At 45.3% G+C, this 21,179-nt stretch overlaps 1 protein-coding gene across 6 annotated transcripts in view; it reads left to right on the top strand.

Moving 5' to 3' along the window:
* Positions 1-21,179, top strand: part of LOC138749510 (general transcription factor II-I repeat domain-containing protein 2-like) — a 182,216-nt gene that overhangs the window by 140,827 nt on the left and 20,210 nt on the right. For all 6 annotated transcript variants that reach the window (XM_069910937.1, XM_069910936.1, XM_069910939.1 and 3 more), the window contains 3 exons: positions 4,524-4,589; positions 16,243-16,305; positions 18,967-19,053. In XM_069910937.1, coding sequence (XP_069767038.1) covers positions 4,524-4,589; positions 16,243-16,305; positions 18,967-19,053 — 216 coding nt within the window. The remainder of the gene's footprint in view (positions 1-4,523; positions 4,590-16,242; positions 16,306-18,966; positions 19,054-21,179) is intronic.

The following is a 21,179-nucleotide window of genomic DNA, read 5'->3' as shown; positions in this document are numbered from 1 at the left end:
AACTGAAATCTGAAGAAATAGAAGTGGATGTAGGCCAGTTGACCTCTCATGCTTTCTATGATATTCTGTAAGATGGCTGATGCAGTAATGATCTTTAGATCTTTACACTAACTCTACATTTCCAACTCTTACGATTATTTGGAATTGCTACTATTCAGAATGATGTGAATTCCAATAATGACAAACAATATTGAAACACTTTTGAAAGATGCCCATTTTCTGAAGGATGTAAATTTGGTTGGTATGTGCAAGACCAGTCTAAAAACTGTCCTATTGATCATTTATGCTCTATACACAGAACAAAATTAAATCATTAAAAATTAATAGGAATCTTCTTCTATTGGAGGACAAATTTATCTTCAGGGATCTTTTATATAATGTTCTTTGTAAGGAATATTTTTGATGGCCTATTCGGTGCTCCATTCAGCTGAATATTTTACTTGGCTTGCTGAACTGATGAAGTTCTGTCTGGGAAATTGTGCTTAGGCTGAGGAGCCTAGGCTACCCCATTAGTTTGAATGTTTTAGAGCTGTATTTTAAATCAGTTTGTTATTTATAATAATAAGACAGATGTAGGTAAGTTGATTGCTGTTGGATTGAACATTGTATCTCTCACCTCGTCTGGTGCTTGACTTGAGGTCAACGTTTTTAAGCAGCAGTTGTATTCTAATATCTTTCAACTGGTTGAAACTGTTTAATTATAGAATTGCTTTGTGGTACTGCATTTACTTATACCAGTTTTTCCATTTTACCTTCTCAACTAAAGTCTTATATTCTGGAATTCTTGATTGGTCAAACATATTTCTTTCAATCTACTCTTGGTTCACCAATTCTTGCAGAGGGAGATGTATGCTTTGATGTGCACTTACTTCAGGTTTTAATTTCTGATTTTTTGTTTTAATTTGTCATTTGAGCCCAATTACATTTGTAAAACTCTGCATTATCCAGTGGTCTACTTATTTTTTTAATCAATATTCAGCTCTACATTCTTGGCTTTCTTCTTTTTCCATTTAAGAAATAAGAGATAAATTTCTGGATATTAAAGAAATTGATTATTATGGGGACAAGTTAAGTAATACAGTACTTTTCCTATTATCTGAAAGCCACAAAATACCAGTTATCCACGAAAATTTTCAGTAGCGACATGATGTCACAAGTTGAAAGAAATTTTATTTTTTTACCTGCCGTGCTCAAGTGGGACTCTGACATGCTGTTGTGGCCATTTTGAATTCAACGGCGCTCTTGTGTACTCAAGGTAAGAATTACTTTCATGCTTGAAAAATCTTCCCTTGTTTTTTGTTGTTGTTTTAACTGCTAATACTATACAAGTATTATTCTGATGATACTGGGCTGGAACCTTGGGGTCCCTGAAAGCTCCAGCCCGAGGGTAGCCAGGGCTCAGATGAGAGTCAGTGGCATCAGCGCCGGATTCTCCTGCAGGTAGGTGGACTGCTACAACACTGGAGTCGGTGGTTGAACCCTTTGCGGCCAAGGCATCAGAAGCTCTATTGGGTTGGCATCTGGGGCCAGAGTTTGGTTTGGCTACTGTGGTGTCATGTGCTCCGTTGGGTCGGTGGCTGGGGCCAGTGTTCAGGTCAGCAGCCGTGATGTCGGGAGCTCCGGCGGCTCAGCGGCCAGGGCTATTGTTTGGGTTGTAGGCCATGACGTCAGGAGCTCCTTTGTGTTGGCAGTCAGGGTCATGGTTCAGGTTCAGGGCTGTGGTGTTGGAAGCTCTGTTGGGTCAGCAGCCAGGTCCAGGGTTCGGGTTGGCAACTGTGGCATCGGGAGCACTGTTAGTTGGCGGCCAGGGCTGGAGTTTACCAGGCAGGTTCTGCGAAGATGATGGGGTGATGTTGGAGAGCAGTTTCCGCAACGGAGGTGGGGAGGTGTCAGGGATCTGAGCGAGGACCTTGGGTGCTGGGCAGGATTGATGACAGCAGTGGGAAGGTGTCTGGGATCTCGGGCACCTGGGCAGGATCGGCCACGGTGATGGGAAAGTGTCGGGGATCCGAGCAGGGACCTCAGGCGCCTGGGCAGAATCGGCAATGGCGGTGAGGCGGTGAGGAGGTGTGTGAGATCCGAGAGGAGACCTCGGGCTCCCAGGCAGGTTCTGCGATGGCGGTGAGAAAGTGTCGGGGATCTGAGCGGAACCTCGAGCACTGGGCAGGATTGCCGACAGAATATCATAGAAAGCATGAGGTCACCTGGCCTACATCCACTTCTATTTCTTCAGATGATTCAAGAATTCTTCTGCTTAAACTTGGCAGCAGATATCCGGAAAATGCAGTTAACTGATACACGTCCAGTCCTGAGCATTTTGGATAAGTGGAAACAAGCTGAATAATCAAAAATAACAGTTTTGCTGCAAAAGTGGCAGCACTGGTGCTGCTACAGTAGTGGTAGAGGCATCGCTGATGCAGACCTAGGAGGAGAGGAAATGCAACTCTTCCTGTAGAACATGGTCGTCAATGTTTATTTTAACATCAGAGAACTCACAGAGATCCATGCGTAGGATGGTGCAGTTCAGACCACAAGTGCTGGAGGCTCTAGGCAAACAGCAGAGTGGTGGGGGCACCAGAATAAGATAACACCTTGCCAGAGTAGGAGACAACTGCAGTGGGCCAGCAAGAGGCTTAGAGGTTGACAAACTCACACCATGCTCTTCGTTGTCTTTGAGCTGCTGGAGATTAGCTTGTGACAACTTAATATTGGAATTGGGATTCGTGAGAATGCCAGTGGAGAGCAGGACTCCTGGAGGATCTTGTAATCATAACAGGGGATCCGAATCAAGAGCTGATGATGGTGAGTTGGATTCCTGGAGCACTTGTTCACCTCTGGATAGGGAGGCAAGAGAGATTGCTGGTCTTTGAAGAAACTCTCATTTGCTTCTTTCCTTTCTAGGTAGGTGTGCTGGGCAAGTGGTATGTCTCTGGTGGCTGTATGGGCATAAATACACACAATTTTGCTTGTAATTAAGTACAGTACATGATAATAAAGGAACCTTGAACATTGCATGGTGTTTTAGGTTCAAGATCAGCAAAAATATTGAGTGGCAGGAGAGTTGAGAGATGAACTGTTCTCTTCTACCTTATGTCTTGATTTATCCTGCTTGGTTGTTTTGAACTATTCATTTTGAAATTGAGCAACATTTTTCTGTATCTATTACTCACTCAGAAGAGCTAGTGCTATGGTTCCTAAGCTCATCAGCAAAATTTGCTTTATCTCAACTTTGTCTATAACCTAAAAGCAAAAATTATTTTGGAATGAAAATTAAGGAAAGAATAATGGTTGCCTAGTGACTTGAAGGTTCCAGGAGAATACTAAATGATGGATAATAGAGTCCATTAAAAAACTTCCCTAGCAGGATGCTATGTATTTTGAGATTTCGGTAACATGAATCACTACATTTTTCAGGAAAAGTGGTGCTTCATTGGTTCGTCTTGTCTTTGTTTCAATTACTGAAATTCTTAAGAGTTGATTTTAAAATAAGTAGTCCCATTGCAAGAGATTTGCCCAGAAAAATGTTGGTTCAGTGCGCAGAAGTCTGCAGATGCTCTGATTGAAGTAAAAACACACAAGGTGAAGGGCTCAGGCCTGATACCTCTGTAATTTATCTTTACCTTCTGTGGATGCTGCGAGACTGGCTGAGTTCCCCCAGCATTAACTGTGTGTTTTTATTTCAATGTTACTGTTCTGTCCCTTTTTGTATTGTGAACACACTTTTACCCATTTCCCTGTCTTTCATGCTCAATCTAATCAGGAGATGTTCATTTGCAGCATTTATTTATAAAGGCTCTGATGGGTGATATTTTGTGTTAACCAAGTGGTGGGTTGGTCGGCCATTTCCTGCTACAGCTACAAGATCAAGAGAAGTGGGGAATAAAGGGAAAGCAAATTGATGGCAGTGGAAATAGTTGCTACTCTTACAGATCTTTCTGGATTGGAGATCTAGTTTCTGTGGTTTAAATACATGACAATGATGAAATGGAGCAGAATGCCAAAATAAATGAGAGTGACTGCAAATGGAAATGTTTATTATGTACAACCTTTTACACCAGATTTCTATATCCTTGTGTTTTGATTGGATTTGCATAAAATAGGTCATTTAAGCCACATTTCTCAATATATACTTTAGATATGTTTTGCATTTCACCATTGAATGTTTTGGATTGAGGATACAGATTAATATTAAATTGTAATTTTCCAAATTGTTGATATACTCTTGCTATTCCAATCAATAATTCTCTTGACAAGTAGTGAAACACAGCACATTACCTTCCTTTACTTTCTAGTTATCCTCTTCATTTGTTCAAAATTTTAATTTCTCTGCAGAAACGTGGTAGGTTAATATTGAATTTTGCAGTACTAAAATTACAGCAGTTTACAGATTGAGGAGAAATTCCTATTTATTTGGGGCTTGGTGCACAACAACTTAGTGGACTTGCACATCCATTTTAAATAATGTTGTACAGTAAGGCAGACAAGAATACTCGAAAGCAATTCAAAGTATCATCTGCCAACAGGAGGAGAGCTGCGGAATGAAGCCCATGTAGCAAGTGATGAGACTGAAGGGGAGTTTACAGCAGATGGTAAGCAGAATGACATTCCATATCTTTTGTTTCAAGTCCCCTCAGAATGTTAAATTAGTTTGTCATGGTCTCACATCAGTGTCATAACATTTAATGTGGAGGTTTTGAAGAAGTGTTAATTTTTAAAGCATTAATTTTTAATATAGTGCAAAGAAATTGTATTGAAAATTTGCCAAATTGATAAACCTTTATTATTTGATTGTAATTGGATTTTTGGTGGAAAAAATACAAAATTAGTTTTGTTGCCTGCTTGGTGTGATTCATTGAACATGTATCTCAGGCAGTAGAATTAGCATTTTTATATTAATAATTCGGTAAAATTGGTGCCTCCTGAGCTGGAGTGAACCTGTTATGATGATTTAAAGATCAGAGTTCATGAAATCACAGAAGTGGCAGCAACTAAAACAGTTTCGTAACTACTTTCAGGATCTGTCTGCATTTATCTAAATTCAGTTTGGAAGATTGATTTTCTTAGAGTTCCATTCTTGATCGGACTTGATCAGTGACAATGTTAAATTAGTAAAAGTTATTAAAGCAGGGTTTTCTGTGAGACTGCAAATATATTTGGATTCTGATACTTAATATTATGACATTTACAGGAAACTTGTTCTTTGTTTTTAATGTCTCAACAATTCTATTAATGGTGACTGAGCAAAATGTTTTACTAATTGGTGAAATAATTTTTAACATAAGGTGCCAGGGTCAGGGACTTCTCTGCTTGAGTTCACAGCATTCTGGAGGGGGAGGGGGGAAAAGCCAGATGTCACGGTCCACGTGAGGACCAATGGCATAGATAGAAGTAGGGATGAGTTTCTGAAGAGGAAATAGAGGGAGTTAAGAAAGAAGTTTAAAAAGCAGGACCTCAAGGGTGGTAATCTCAGGATTGCTGCTTGTGCCATGTGCCAGAGTGGGTAGAAATAGGAAGTTGTGGCAGGTAAATGTATGGCTGAAGAGTTGGTACATGGGGTTTAGATTTGTGGATTAGTGGGATCTCTTCTGGGGAAGGTCTGACCTGTACAAAAAGGGCGTGCTACACCTGGTGGGCAGTTTTGCTGGAGCTGTGGAGGAGGGTTTAAATTAGTTTGGGGAGGGGGGAACCAGAATGTGAGTGCAGAGAAAAGGGCAGAAGGTCAGAAGCATGATGCTGTGTGTTCTGAGTTGGTAAGGAAGGACAGGCAGGGGACATGTATGTAGCCAGTTAGAGGGATGGAATGTGTCTATGTCATTGTGAGGAGTATAAGGAATAAAAGGATGGACGCAGAGCATGGATTAGTATGTGGAACTATGATGTTGAGTTCATTGCAGAGACTTGGCTGGAGGAAGGGCAGGATTTATTAATGCCTCTTTTAATGAATGTGTTGAAACAAGCAATGAAGGTTAATTCTTTACCAGATTCATTTTCTAATACAATTATAACAGTTATTCTTAAAGATAGAGACCTGTTAAAAAATGAATCTTATAGATCTAATTCTTTAAATGTTGATTATAAAATTGTAGTTAAGGTTTTAGCAAATAGATTGGCGATTTGCCAAGTTTAATTCATTTGGATCAGGCTGGATTTATTAAAAAATCATTATTCTACAGACAATATTGTGAAATTAATTAGTTTGATTCATATTTCTCAGAAGAAATCCAACTTACCAATGACATCTTTAGATGCCAATAAGGCATTTGATAGGGTAGAATGGAGTTTCTTATTTAAAGTATTGGAAAAGTTTAGGTTTGGACCAATCTTTATTAGTTGGATTAAATCTTTATATAAAAACCCTTCTGCCAGAGTGGGGACAAATGGCCAAATATCATTCTCATTTCTATTAAAAGATCTACTAGACAAGGGTGGCTTTTGTCCCCGGCATTGTTTGCATTAGCTATTGAAACTTTAGCACAATTGATAGGAGCTATTGAACCTTGAGCACAATTGATAGGACGGGATGGTAATATTAAGGGTATTAAAGTTAATTCTGAAGTATTTAAATTAAGATTAATTTATTTGCTGATGATGTTTTGATTTATTGAAAAGAGCCATAAAATTCATTAAGATTATATGAGAGATTAAAACAATATGGAGAAATATAAGGTTATGTAACGGGAACTGCAGCAAAGAAACTCACAGCCACCACCTTGGATGCTCTCAACGACTGTTTTATTCAAATCCTGCGTGCACTCCTTTAAGGGCAACGTGAGCTTGGCAGCCGCGTGAGTGGTGACATCATAATGGCTGCCTGAGGCGCGCGCTGGGCTAGAACCATGGGGTAAGGAGAACCCACGGCGCCCCCTTCTCATGGCTGCCTCGCAACTCGGCGATACAAATGGCACCGGTTCACCATGAGAGAGTGCGCCGCCACAAACCCCCCACCCCTGAACCTGCTTACGCATCCCACCACTTGGATGGACGGCTTCGGCGCTTGGGGTTAACCGTTTGAACCGGTCGCGGGAGGTCCAAGTGTGCCACCTTTAGGCGGTCTACTGTGAACAGTTCATTTTCTGCCCCCAGTGTCTAATGTAAAAGTCTTGGTGGACCGCTGGAGGACTTTGAACAGGCCCTTGTAAGGGCGCTGCAAAGTGCAGTGTGCGGTCCGTGCTGAACGAAAACGAATTCCGTCGAGTCCAGCTCTTTGGGAAGACAGGCTGGTCCGGTGCCGTGATGTATAGGAGGCGGGGGGGGGGGGGGCTAGTGAGGCAAGCTTGCTGCATAGGTCCGCCAATAGATTCGGGTGTTCGGTCGTAGAGTCAGATTCCAGGCCGAAGAACTCACCAGGCAACGAGAGTACACCAGCTCTGCAGATGATGCCTGAAGATCCTCCTTGGGTGCTGTTCTGATGCCAAGGAAGACCCAGGGTAGTTTGTCTGCCCAGTTGGGATCTGTGAGGTGAGCCATGAGGGCTAATTTCAGGTGGCGCTGAAATCTCTCCACTATGCCATTTGCTTGCACGTGATAAGCCTGGTGTGAAGAAGTTTAATCCCCAGTAGGTTCGCCAATTGTTCAGAGGCCGGAGGTGAACTGGGCGCCCCTGTCGCTGGTGAGGTGCGCCGGAATTCCGAACCTGGCACATGTCTTGGTGGAAACCTCCTTGATTGGAATGGCTTCCAGCCAACTCGTGGTCCGGTCAACCACCGTATCGCCTCCCTGGACACCGGCAGGGGGCCCACGATTTCAACATGTATGTGTTGGGACCTTTTGACTGCTGGGTCGAAGTGCTGAATCGGGGCCTTCGTATGCCCGTGGATCCTGGAGGCCTGGCACTGAGTGCAGCTCCTCACCATCTTAGCTACCTCCTTTTTGAGCCCGTGCCACATGAACCGCTCCACCACCATTCGCATCGATGCCTTCACTGAAGGGGGTGCTAGATTGTGGACCATGTTGAAGGCCCGCGATCTCCACTGCAGCAGGACTACCGGGTGCGGTGAACCGGTGGAGATGTTGCAGAGCAGCGTGTCTGGGCTGTTTGGCAACTGATTGTCCTGGAGACGGAGCCCCAAAATGGCAGTACGGAGAGCTTGCGTCTCCACATCTTCCCTCTACGCCTGCGCCAGCTGGGTGTAATTGAGGCCAGGGGTGAGGGTGTTGATTGCCGGTTGGGAAAGCGCGTCTGCCATGTCGTTGTCTCTACCTGGCCTATGCCGGATTTTGGTGGTGAACTCCAACACATAGGAGAGATGGCGTTGCTGGCGGGCCGACCACAGATCCTTGGCCATCGCGAGGACCTGCATGAGAGGCTTGTGGTCAGTGAATACAGTGAATGGCCTGCCCTCCAGGAAGTACCGGAAGTGCCAGATGGCTAGGTATAGCGCCAGGAGCTCCCGGTCGAAGGTACCTGCTAAAGAAGGCCAGCGGGCGCCACTGTCCGTCAAGCCACTGATTGAGTACACCCTCAACGGCCGTGGCTGAGGCATCTACTGAGAGCGTGGTGTGTGCCTCTGGGCGCGGGTGAACTAATAAGGTGGTGCTGGCCAGTGCATTGTTTGTGGCCACAAAAGCGCCCTCTCCCTCTTCAGACCAAACCAGGACTTTGTCTTTAGAGGCAGTCAATGAGAACAGCAGCTGCAAGATGCAGGTGGCGCCAGGGATGAGCCGATGATAAAAGTTCACATTCCTACGAATTCTTGCAGGCTCTTGAGGGTGGTGGGTTTGGGGAACTGGCGTATGGCCGCAACTTTTCCTGGTGCCGGAGCAGCTCCTGCTGTTGAGATGGTGTGTCCCAGGAACTGCAGCATTTGCTTGCTGAACTGGGACTTGGCCACCTTGATTGTGAGGCCAAATTCCACCAGGCGGGCAAACAATGCGGAGATGGGCCCTGTGCTCCTCGTGGTCGCGACTGGCGATCAGGATGTCATCAAGGTATATAAACACAAAGTCCAAGTCCCCACCCATTGCGTCCATGAGGCGCTGGAAAGTCTGGGCCGTATTTGTAAGTCCGAAGGCGTGCGCAAGAATTCGAACAGGTCAAACGGGATGATGATCGCCGTCTTACTGACATCCTTGGCGTGAACTGGGATTTGATGTTAACCCCGAACCAGGTCAACTTTCGAGTAGACCTGGGGGCCATGGAGGTTGGCTGTAAAGTCCAGGATGTGAGGGATTCTGTACCTGTCCGGCATAGTCGCGTCGTTCAGGAGCTGATAATCCCCTCAGGGTCACCAACCTCCAGAAGATTTGGGGACCATGTGAAGAGGGGATGCCCAGGAGTTGTCAGAGCGGCGGACGATGCCCAACTCCTTCAGGCGAGAGAACTCCTCCTTGGCTAACTGCAGCTTCTCAGGCGGAAGTCGTTGAACCTTGGCGTGTAGTGGGGGCCTTGCGTCGAGATATGGTGCTAGACCCTGTGCTGGGGCAAGGTGGCGGTGAACCGTGGCTGCAGGATGGAGGGGAATTCGTCGAGTATGCTGGAATACTCGTCCTTGGAGGCAGTGATTGCGGCTATTTTGGGCTTACAGGCATCTGGCATCGAGGTGGACCTAGTGGAACATGCGTTAACTAGTCTTTCCTTCACGTCTCCCAGCAGGCCACGTGCCCTGAGGAAGTCGGCACCCAAGAGGCCAGCACGAACTTCCAACAGAATTTATCTTTCCTGATCTGGATCTGTGCCCTGCAGGTGCCGAAAGTTTTGATGGCGGAACCATTGGCTGCCCGCAGGGTGGGACCACGAGGTCGGTGCAAGACGCTCAGTTCCACAAGGAAACGCCGGCCGGTGGACATTGATCACGTGCTGGAGGCTGTTCATGTGGCCAGCCGCTGCAGCCATCAATGGCGGCTGGCCGAGTCATTACCCTGGTAGGTACAGGGTTTCCTGCACTTACAAGCTTGTGTCCCCCAGCGTTGTTGATAGAAACACCAAGTGGGGTGGTGCTCCTCTGGCTTGTGCTTGGGTCCTGGACGGGTGACGTGGCTGAGGGTGGCTTCATTCTCTTTCTTGGTGCGCCAGAGGTTGTCCGCACAGGCTGCGACTTGCCATGGGTCACCATCAGGAGCTGAATGTCCTCGGGCGTCTGCTACAGGAAGATCTGGGGGAACAAAAAACAGGGCTTGTGATCTTCTGCCAGCGCTAACATCTCATCCATGAGGGCCAATGGTGTACAGTCTCCCAGCCCGTCTAGATGCAGGAGTCTGGAGGCATGCTGTTGTTGGGAGAGACCAAAGGTGCCCAGAAGGAGATTTTTGACGGCATCGTAATTACCCTCAGCTGGTGGGTTGTGGATGAGATTGTCCACCTCGGCTGCTATCTCCTTGTCTAGCAATCTCACGACGTGGTAAAACATCATGGTGTCTGCGGAGATGTTCCTGAGGTGAAACTGCGCCTCTGCCTGCCCGAACCACGTACGTGGGCGATGGGTCCAGAAGGGGGGCAGTTTCACAGCGACTGTGTTGATCTCAGCTGGGTCCATGCTGGGAGACCAGAAAAGTGTCTGGGCTCATCAGGGTCACCAATGTAGCGGGAGCTACAGCAAAGAAACTCACAGCCACCACCTTGGATGCTCTCAACGTCTGTTTTATTCAAATTTTACGCATGCCCCTTTAAGGGTAGCGTGAGCTTGGCCACCACGTGAGCAGTGACGTCATAAAGGCTGCCTGAAGCACACGCTGGGATAGAACCACGGGGTAAGGAGGACCCCGACGGCGCCTTCTCATGGCTGCCCCACCACGTGGCAGTACAAACAGGACCGGTTTGCCACGAGAGAGTATGTCGCCACAGTTATAAAATTAATTGGGATAAAAGTGAGATTTTGCCGTTGATTGATGGTGATTATACTCAATGTAAGAAAATTGTTCAATTTAAATGGTCAGATCAAATTAAAGATTTAAGTATTAGAATTGATAATGATTTAGATCATTTATATAAGAAATTATTTACCTTCATTTCATAAAATTAAAGATAACTTAAATAAATGGAAAGATTTACCTATAGCTTTAATAGGTAGAGTCAATTGTATTAAGATGAATATATTTCGGAGAATTCAGTGTCTTTTTTCAATCTATTCTTTGTAAAGTTCTTTTGGATTTTGTTTAAAGATTTGAATTCTATAATTAGGAGATTTTTGTGACTATTTATAAAAATTAACTTAGAAGTATGAATTGGGAGGTTTACAACTGAATTTTCAAAATTATTATAAAGCAGCACAATTGAGGTTTATTAATAGAATGTTTGATTTGGATAATAATATAGGCTAATATAGAGTTGATTAAAATTAGTGAGAAAAATATGGGACAATTTTACCTATAAATGGAATACCAAGTTATTAATTATTGTTACTTTCATGGCTTGGTTCAGCATCATGCTGAAGAAGATTGAAAAGAGGGTTGGTGCGAGAACACAGCCTTGCTTCACGCCATTGTTAATGGAGAAGGGTTCAGAGAGCTCATTGCTGTATCTGACCCGACCTTGGAAGACGCTGTTTACATCCGGTACCGCACGGATGGCAGTCTCTTCAATCTGAGGCGCCTGCAAGCTCACACCAAGACACAAGAGAAACTTGTCCGTGAACTACTCTTTGCAGACGATGCCGCTTTAGTTGCCCATTCAGAGCCAGCTCTTCAGCGCTTGACGTCCTGCTTTGCGGAAACTGCCAAAATGTTTGGCCTGGAAGTCAGCCTGAAGAAAACTGAGGTCCTCCATCAGCCAGCTCCCCACCATGACTACCAGCCCCCCCACATCTCCATCGGGCACACAAAACTCAAAACGGTCAACCAGTTTACCTATCTCGGCTGCACCATTTCATCAGATGCAAGGATCAACGATGAGATAGACAACAGACTCGCCAAGGCAAATAGCGCCTTTGGAAGACTACACAAAAGAGTCTGGAAAAACAACCAACTGAAAAACCTCACAAAGATAAGCGTATACAGAGCCGTTGTCATACTCACACTCCTGTTCGGCTCCGAATCATGGGTCCTCTACCGGCACCACCTACGGCTCCTAGAACGCTTCCACCAGCGTTGTCTCCGCTCCATCCTCAACATCCATTGGAGTGCTTTCATCCCTAACGTCGAAGTACTCGAGATGGCAGAGGTCGACAGCATCGAGTCCACGCTGCTGAAGATCCAGCTGCGCTGGATGGGTCACGTCTCCAGAATGGAGGACCATCGCCTTCCCAAGATCCTGTTATATGGCGAGCTCTCCACTGGCCACCGTGACAGAGGTGCACCAAAGAAAAGGTACAAGGACTGCCTAAAGAAATCTCTTGGTGCCTACCACATTGACCACCGCCAGTGGGCTGATATGCCTCAAACCGTGCATCTTGGCACCTCACAGTTTGGAGGGTAGCAACCTCCTTTGAAGAAGACCGCAGAGCCCACCTCACTGACAAAAGACAAAAGAGGAAAAACCCAACACCCAACCCCAACCCACCAATTTTCCCCTGCAACCGCTGCAACCGTGTCTGCCTGTCCCGCATCGGACTTGTCAGCCACAAACGAGCCTGCAGCTGACGTGGACTTTTTACCCCCTCCATAAATCTTCGTCCGCGAAGCCAAGCCAAAGAAGAAAGAATTATTGTTAGTAATTCACCTATTTTGAAACATTTAATTGAATTATGGAACAGGATAAATGAGAGATACACGGGACATTTTCAGGTAAAACACCTTTATATCAGAATTAACTTTTTCATTTTACTCTTGATCAGTTTTTGAAAACATGGAATCAGAAAGGAATTAAAACTACAAGATTGTTATGAAGCTGGTTATTTTATTTATTTTCAGAAAAAAAAAATAAGAAATTCCAAGTAATACTTTGTTGTTATTATCAAGTTAAGGCTTTATTATTGGATAATTTTGGATATACTTTAAGATTACCAAGACAATTAAAATGTATTTCCGAAATGTATAAATTATTACAAAATATGATGTGGGGGTGTGAGCAGAGGAAGAAACACGGCCACCACATTAACGACTGTTTTTATTCAAATTCAGTGCGCCCTTTTAAGGGCAGCATGAGCTCAGTCATCTGGTGCATTATGACATCATAATCACTGCCTAAGGTGCATGCTGCAAGGGATGCTGGAGTCAGAGAGAAACCTCTGATGACGCCATTTCCCCATGGCAATACAAGTGGGGCCGGTTCGCCATGAGGATGTACGCCGTCACACAACCACCCCCCAGAACTGGCTATGCGTCCTATTGCTTTGGTGGCCGGCACCTGGGTATGACTGTCTGCACCAGCTGTGATAAGTCCAGATGGGCCACCCTCAGGCGGTCCACTGTAAAAAGTTCCTCTCTCCACACCCCCCCCCCCACCCCCGCCAACATCCAGGGTGAAGGATATGCCGAACCAGTGCAAGACTTTGTATGGCCCCTCATACGGTCACTGTAACAGTGCACCTTGTGGTCCCCTCCACACGAAAATGAACTGGGCTGAGTCGAGCTTTTTGTGGAGATGAAATGGCCGGGTGCTTTGGCATGCCGGAGGTGGGAGAGCTAGGGAGGCCAGTCGTCTGTGTAGGTCCACCAGCAGGTTATTGTTGGTGACTGTGGTGTCAAGATCTGGGCCGAAAAACTCACCTGGCAGGGAAAGCGGTGCACCATAGACCATTTCCGCTGCTGAAGCCTGCAGATCCTCCTTGGGTGCCGTCCTAATCCCGAGGAGGACCCAAGGTAGTTCGTCCACCCAGTCTGGTCCAGAGAGCCTGGCCATAAGTGATGCCTTCAGGTGCCTGTGGAATCTCTCCACCAACCTGTTGGACTGCAGGTGGTATGCTATGGTGTGGTGGAGCTTGGCCCCCAGGAGCTTCGCCAGCTGAGTCCACAGGGCAGACGTGAACTGTGCCCATCTGTCGCTAGTGATGTGCACTGGGATTCCAAATCGGGCAATCCATTGGCTGACCAGAGTCCTGGAGCACGTCTCCGCGGTGGCCTCCTTAATCAGGATGGCCTCTGCCACCTTGTGGCCCGATCCACCACCGTGAGGAGGTAACGAGCCTCCTTGGACACCGGCAGGGGCCCGACGACATCAACGTGGATGTGTTGGAATCTGCGAACCGCCGGGTCGAAATTCTAGATGGGGGCTCGCGTGTGTCACTGGACCTTGGAGGCCTGGCACCTGGTACAGTTTCTGGCCAGTTCCACCACCTCCTTCTTCAGCCCGTGCCACACAAACTGCTCCATGATCATCTGCATAGTTGTATTTGCCGCTGGGTGAGCGAGGTCCTGGATCAGACTGAAGACCTTCGCCCTCCAGTGCGGCGGGACAACTGGGCGCGGTTGCCTGTTGAGACGTCGCAGAGCAATGTGTCCAGGCTGCTGGGCACCTGGACATCCTTGAGTTTGAGACCCGAGATGACAGTCCGCAAGGCCTGCGTCTTCGCATCGTTCCTCTGTGCCTGAGCCAGTTGCTCGTAATCCAGGCCGGGCGCGAGATTGTTGATGGCTGGACGGGAGAGCGCATCCGCCACTGCGTTGTCCTTGCCAGTCCTGTGTCGGATGTCGGTCGTAAACTCAGATATGTATGAGAGGTAGCGCTGCTGTCTGGCGGACCACGGATCCTTGGCCATCACCAGTGTTTGAGTGAGGGGCTTGTGATCTGTGAAGGCTGTGAATGACCTGCCCTTGAGGAAGTAGCGGAAATGGCAGATGGCCAAATACAGCGCCAGGAGATCCCGGTCGAAGGCGTTGTATTTGAGCTCCGGCGGGCGCAGCTGCTTGCTGAAAAAGGCCAGCAGGTATCATTGTCCATCAAGCCACTGTTCCAGACCCCCCCCCAAACTGCCGTAGCTGAGGCATCCATGGAGAGCGCCGCGTGCATCTCTGGCCGTGGGTGTACCAGCAGCGTGGTGCTGGCTAGAGCTTCCTTTGTCGCGATGAAAGCCCTGTCCGCTTCCTCTGACCATGAAGTCTTTTCTTTGGTGGCCATGAGCGCGAACAATGGGCGCTGGGTGCACACGGCTCCAGGGATGAAATGATAATAAAAGTTCACCATCCACGTGAACTCTTGGAGGCATTTCAGGGTGGAGGGTTTGGGGAATTCTCTGGCGCCGGCGCAGCCCCAGCCACCGAAATGGTGTGCCCCAAGAACTGGAGGGCGCAGGGGTCGGTTCTGGGCCTGCAGCTGTTCGACATTTACATTGATTTGGAAGAGGGGACGGAATGTACTAAATTGAGTGGAATAGCAAATTGTACAGGGGATATGGAGAGGCTGCAGAAGGATATCGTTACGTTAGGTGAGTGGGCAAAGGTCTGGCAGATAGAGTACAATGTTAGTAAATGAGAGGTCATCCACTTTGGCAGGAAAAATAGAAGAGGAGATAATTATTAAATTGGTGAAAACTGGAGCATGTTGTAGTGCAGAAGGACTTAAGAGTGCTTGTATATGAATCGCAAAATGTTAGGTTGCAGGTATAACAGGTTATAAGGCAAATTAAATGTTGGCCTTCATCGCTAGAGGAATTGAATTCAAGAGCATGGGTTTCATGCTGCAATTATACAAGAAACTGCAGTTCTGGCCATACTTGAGAAAGGATAGACTGGCCTTGGAGGCAGTCCAGAGGAGGTTCACCAGGTTGATCCCAGAGTTGAGGGAATTGACCTATGAGGAGAGACTAAATTACCTGGGATTATACTCACTCGAATTCAGAAGAATGAGGGGAGATCTTATGGAAACATAAAAAATTATGAAAGGGATAGATAAAATAGAGGCAGGAAAATTGTTTTCACTGGAAGGTGAGACCAGAAATAGGGGACACAGCCTCAAGATTCAGGGGAGTAGATTTAAGACGAAGATGAGGAAAAACTGTTTTTCCCAGGGAGTAGTGAATCTTTGGAATTCTCTGCCCAGGGAAGAAGTTGTGGCTACTTCATTAAACATTTAAGGTTAATTAGATAGATTTTTACATAAAAAAAGGAATTAAGGGATATGGGTAGAAGGCAGATAGGTAGAGTTGAGTCAATGATCAGATGAGCCATGGTCTTATTTGAATGGTGGAACAGGCTTGATGGGCCCGATGGCTCCTATTTCTTATGTTATAGGTAGGGAGGGTTCAATATATGAGTCGGCACAACATCGAGGGCTGAAGGATCTGAACCGTGCTGCAATGTTCTATGTTCTATCCCATGGTTGTATAAGGTGCAATGTGCGACATGATGACATTTAAAAATGCTTTATGAATTTAAATGAACTTAATTTCATTTTTTATATAAATGGTAAACATATTGTTTTGAATTCTTTAGATTCAACTCAGCAGGAACATTCTGAAACTAGTGAAGACTCAGAAGTAGAAGTTACTATTGAAGGTGAGCATTAATGCTGACTTGTGTGGTAGACTCCACAGAAATCACATTATCTATTGTAGTTGACCATTTAGTTAAATTGATATTCAATTCTGGTTTCTCTTGTAATAATCCAAAACAATTGTGTGTCTTTGTGGGTGGATATAGCCTACTGGGTGATTAACTTGAATTTGAAGCCTTTGATGCAGCTGGCAGTTCTTTTCTTTAACTTTTTTTTGATCCTACATTCCTGACCTGGTTCTTTTTACCCACAAATTTAGGCAAATTGTGTTGGGAACTTAAAATGATTTTATTTCATAATGCTTTAATTTAAAAGCTTTTTCTGGTTGATCAGCTTTGATTTCACCTGATAGGAGGAAAATCTTATGGGAGATGGCATGAAGTAGTACAGGTGAAACTTTCAAGCCATATTAAGGTTTGCCTTATGACAAGGATGCTTTGTAGGGGGGAAGAATGTTGAATATTTAGATCTATCCATCTTGTGTCAAACAGAAGACAGAATGGAGAATTAATTAATAAACATGGTCTTGTTAAATTTTCTTATCCAGTCAAAAAAAATTGTAGGTCCAGTAATTGATTTGTCTTAGTTGGACTTAATGGAGTAACAGAAAAACTGCAGAAGCTAAAATCTTGAGCAAACAATGAGATACTGGAGCATGAATACATCAGCAGAGAATGTCAGGGAGAAACACAGAATACAAGGATGGCCATAATTGTAGAGAATGAAATATGATGGAAAAGGGCTTTGGTCAATTACATCACAGTTTTCAGCAGAATCACATGGCAATGAGGAAATGTACAGGAGGGAAATAGATCAGCTCCTTGAATGGTGTCATAACCACAAGCTTGCGCTCAACGTTAGCAAAGCCAAGGAGATGATTGTGGATTTAAGGAGGGAGTGAGGGGAACATGATCCAGACCTCATCGAGGGCTCAGCAGTGGAGAGGGTCAAGAAATTCAAATTCCTGGGTGTCAACACCTCTAAGGATCTGTCCTGGAACCTCCATTTTGATGCAATCACGAAGAATGCTCACCAGCTGCAATACTTGGTGAGGTGTTTGAGGAGATTCAATATGTCACAGAAGACTTTCAAAAACTTCCACAGGTGTACTGTGAAGAACATTGTGGCTGGTTGTATCACTGTCTGGTATGGAAGTGCCAAAGCTCAGGACAAGAAAATATCCAGAGGGTTGTTAACGTGGCCTGCGACATCACAGGCATCAGACTTCACTCCATCGAGGACATCTACATGAGGCGGTGTCTTAAAAAAGCAGCCTCTATCCTCAAAGACCCCCACCACCCAGGCCACGCCCTCTTCACTCTGCTACCATTGGGGAAAAGGTACAGGAGCCTAAAGACGAGCCCTCAACAGCACAAGGACAGCTTCTTCCTCACTGCCATCAGATTCCTGAATGATCAATGAAGCAAAGACACTCCCTTACTTTTCATGCCCTACTATTTTTATTTTTTTAAATATTATTGTTGTCAGATAGTTCATAATGAGAATGTTTGCTCTCTGATGCTGCAGAAATACAGCGAATTTTGTGACTTGCACATAACCATAAATTCTGATTCTGAAGGAGAGGACAGTTAGGGAATGCTGAGTTTATTAAGATTATTGGAAATTTTAAAAAAAGTAATTTCTTGGAACTTGTGTGATCTGGGGGCCCAGAGTCTTTAACAGTTCATTAAGTACTTTGTACCACATTGACCACCGCCAGTGGGCTGATATCACCTCAAACCGTGCATCTTGGCGCCTCACAGTTTGGCGGGCAGCAACCTCCTTTGAAGAAGACCGCAGAGCCCACCTCACTGACAAAAGGCAAAGGAGGAAAAACTCAACACCCAACCCCAACCAACCAATTTTCCCTTACAACCGCTGCAACCGTGTCTGCCTGTCCCGCATCGGACTTGTCAGCCACAAACAAGCCTGCAGCTGACGTGGACATTTACCCCCTCCATAAATCTTCGTCCGCAAAGCCAAGCCAAGAAGTACTTTGTTTATTTGTCATATTATATCTAGTAGAGTGAGAAGGGTTCTTCTCCAAACAGACTGAGTTATCTCTAATGTTTATAGAGAGCACAATTTATAGATCATATCCAGTAATTACAGTGAAAATGAGGCTTAATTAGCACCAGGCAAGGATAACATGAGAGGACTGTTATAGGTTCATTCAGGAACTGGATGGCTGCAGGGAAGAAAGAAACAATCTATAAGCCTATTGGGTCATGTTTCATATTCTTAAGCCTTATCATTGGTTTAAAGCTTGTTAAATGAAAATGACTATTTAGCAAGTCTGCATTAATAATTATGTGATAATGACCAGAAAATATATGTAATAGAAGGTAAGGTTGTGTAAGTGAAGGAAAGTAACTTCGAAAACAAACAACTGTTAGATATAATTTGGGTGGAAATCATAGTTGAAAATTGCCTGAAGAAAAACTTAAGAAATTTTAACTGAGTAATAACTATTGTTAAAGCCTATTCAAGAATGGTTTAATTCCCTCCATAGACAGTACCAGTCTTTGAACTGTGATAAAGAAAAGGTTAGTTTCAAGTTGCAGAGTTGGGGAGGGATGAGTAGAACATAGAATATTTTAATGGGTTGAAGTAATGGTACAAGAAAGTAAACGGAAATCACTGAAAGGCATATTTTTTTACAGATGATTACTATTTCCCACCAAATAATCAACCAAAGAATACTGTACAGACGATGGATGCTGGGCAGAAAAGTAGGGAATTTAATTTTGGTGAGTTTTGGTGCCACTTCACTTTTCTTTAAAGGTCTGTTCCAATTGCTTGCTGAACTGAGCTAGTTATCAGAAACTTGCTTTTTCCCTCATGGTTATGCAGAAGTTACAGTACACTTTTATGTTTAACTGTAAACATTGTGAATTTTGATTCTCTATTTCCAAAAATACAACAAATATTGTTTCAGAAATATAGTTAGAATTTTTCTAACTAATCATGCATCATTCACAGGCAAGCTGTTCATATAGTCATATTATATGTTTTGCTTTATCTTAATAATTACATATTAAAATCTAGTTCGCTTCCAAGGAAAATTTGTTTGGTGATATGGCTCAGAACATTTCAATTTGGCTCTCTCAAGGAAAGAAATGACGTTTTAGATTCAGTGAAGAAATGGAAACCTTTTTATGTTCCATCTGGTCATGCTCTAAAGTGAAACCTTTTTGGGAAAATATAAGAATTTTACTAGACCAGATTATTGGGAAACAATTGCCACAAAGTCCAGAATTGTTTCTCCTAGGAAATATTGTGGTCATAAGACCCAAAATGAGGCTGTCCAACTACAAATTAGAATTTCTTAACATTGCATAGACCACACATGTCAAACTCTGGCCCGCGGGCCAAATTTGGCCCGCGATATAATTATATTTGGCCCGCAAGATCATTTCAAAAATGTATTAGAGGTGGCCCGCCCTGCAGCGAGAGCCGATGCTGTTTTTTGGTAATGTCACCCCCACCATCCTCCCCCTTCATTGCACATCCTTCCCCATTGTAACACAAGAAATTGTAACACGAGAAGTCTGTCGTTGTCATCAGCCGGCAAGCCAGTTGGAAGGCTCCCCGCACAACCAGTCACTTCTCCCACCTGTCGAGAGGTGCGGAGGATTGGCGAGCGCCTGTGATTTCCTGTCGGCGCGACGGGCATGGCAGGCTGCGCACGGCCCCCGGGCAGCGCGAGCCCCACGCGACTGGCACCGGATGGCTCTTCCACAGCGCGAGCGCTCTTCTCCCGGTCGCCACGGCCTTCAGCGCTTGCACCCGCGCGGACCCCAGGGACGGCTGGTTTGGCCCTGCACGTGAAGAGAGAGATGGTGGTTGTCCGCAAAGGCTGATCGGCAGCGCGCTGGGCCTGAGTGGGTGGGTAAGCAGGGGTAGGCAGAGGGTGTAGGTGAGGAGTAATGGGCAGGGGAAGTTATGGTGGTGCGAGGGGCAGTTAGAGGGAGGGATGAGTAGAAGGGAGGGGTGGATAGGGAAGAGGTAAAAGGGGAGGGGCAGGGCGAGTAGGGAAGGGGTGATTAGAGGGTGAGAGACGGGTAGAGGGAGGGGAGGTTGAAGGGAGAGGCAGTAGAGGGGTGTGTATAGGATGGGGTGGGTAGAGGCAGAGCGAGTGGAGTGAGGGGTGAGTAGAGGTTGGGTAAAGGACTGGTCAGGTAGAGGGATGGTGGGTCGAGGGTGAATAGAGGCCTAGAGCCTGAGGAGTGAGCAGGAAATGCTGAGTCCTGATGCAGGCCAAAATGGACACAGCCTGTGAATGCTGACTACATCTCCACAGGGACCAAATAGGTTTCCCTCAGGTCAAGCAAAGTGTGATCTTGAGCTACCTATTCCTGACCTGTAACATTATCCTCCTAAAGTTATATCCTAAAGTTTAACATTACATATGTTGAAAGAAGAGAAAACATGCAGATGTTGTTGAAAATTTTCAATAAATATTTAGTTCGGCCCTTGACTTAGTCCAAGTTTTTAATTTTGGCCCTCCGTGAATTTGAGTTTGACACCCCTGGCATAGACAGTGGCCAGGAAATTTATTGCGGTTATTTGGAAGTCTGATTCCCTTCTTAATATTGGCCGATGGAATGTGGAAATGCGTAGTTGAGTTCCCTGGAGGAAATGACTTTTAATTTAAGGAAGAAGTAAAACTGTTTTTGCAGGTATGGCAGCCATACGTACAGAATGCAGAGTTGAATATTATAGGGATACTTATTCTGTCCCTGAATTCTACTTCTATGTTCTTTCCCCTATTTCAGATCTAGGCAAGAAAAGCAATTAGATTTTTTGAAGTGGATCCTGATGGTTCCTTATCTTTTCCTGCTTTTCTCTTTCTTTCTCTTTTATCTATTTTCTC

This window comes from Narcine bancroftii, chromosome 14 (assembly GCF_036971445.1).
Source record: "Narcine bancroftii isolate sNarBan1 chromosome 14, sNarBan1.hap1, whole genome shotgun sequence".
NCBI lineage: Eukaryota > Metazoa > Chordata > Chondrichthyes > Torpediniformes > Narcinidae > Narcine > Narcine bancroftii.
The sequence above is the reverse complement of the archived record's forward strand: the minus strand, read 5'-3'. Positions and strand labels throughout refer to the sequence as shown.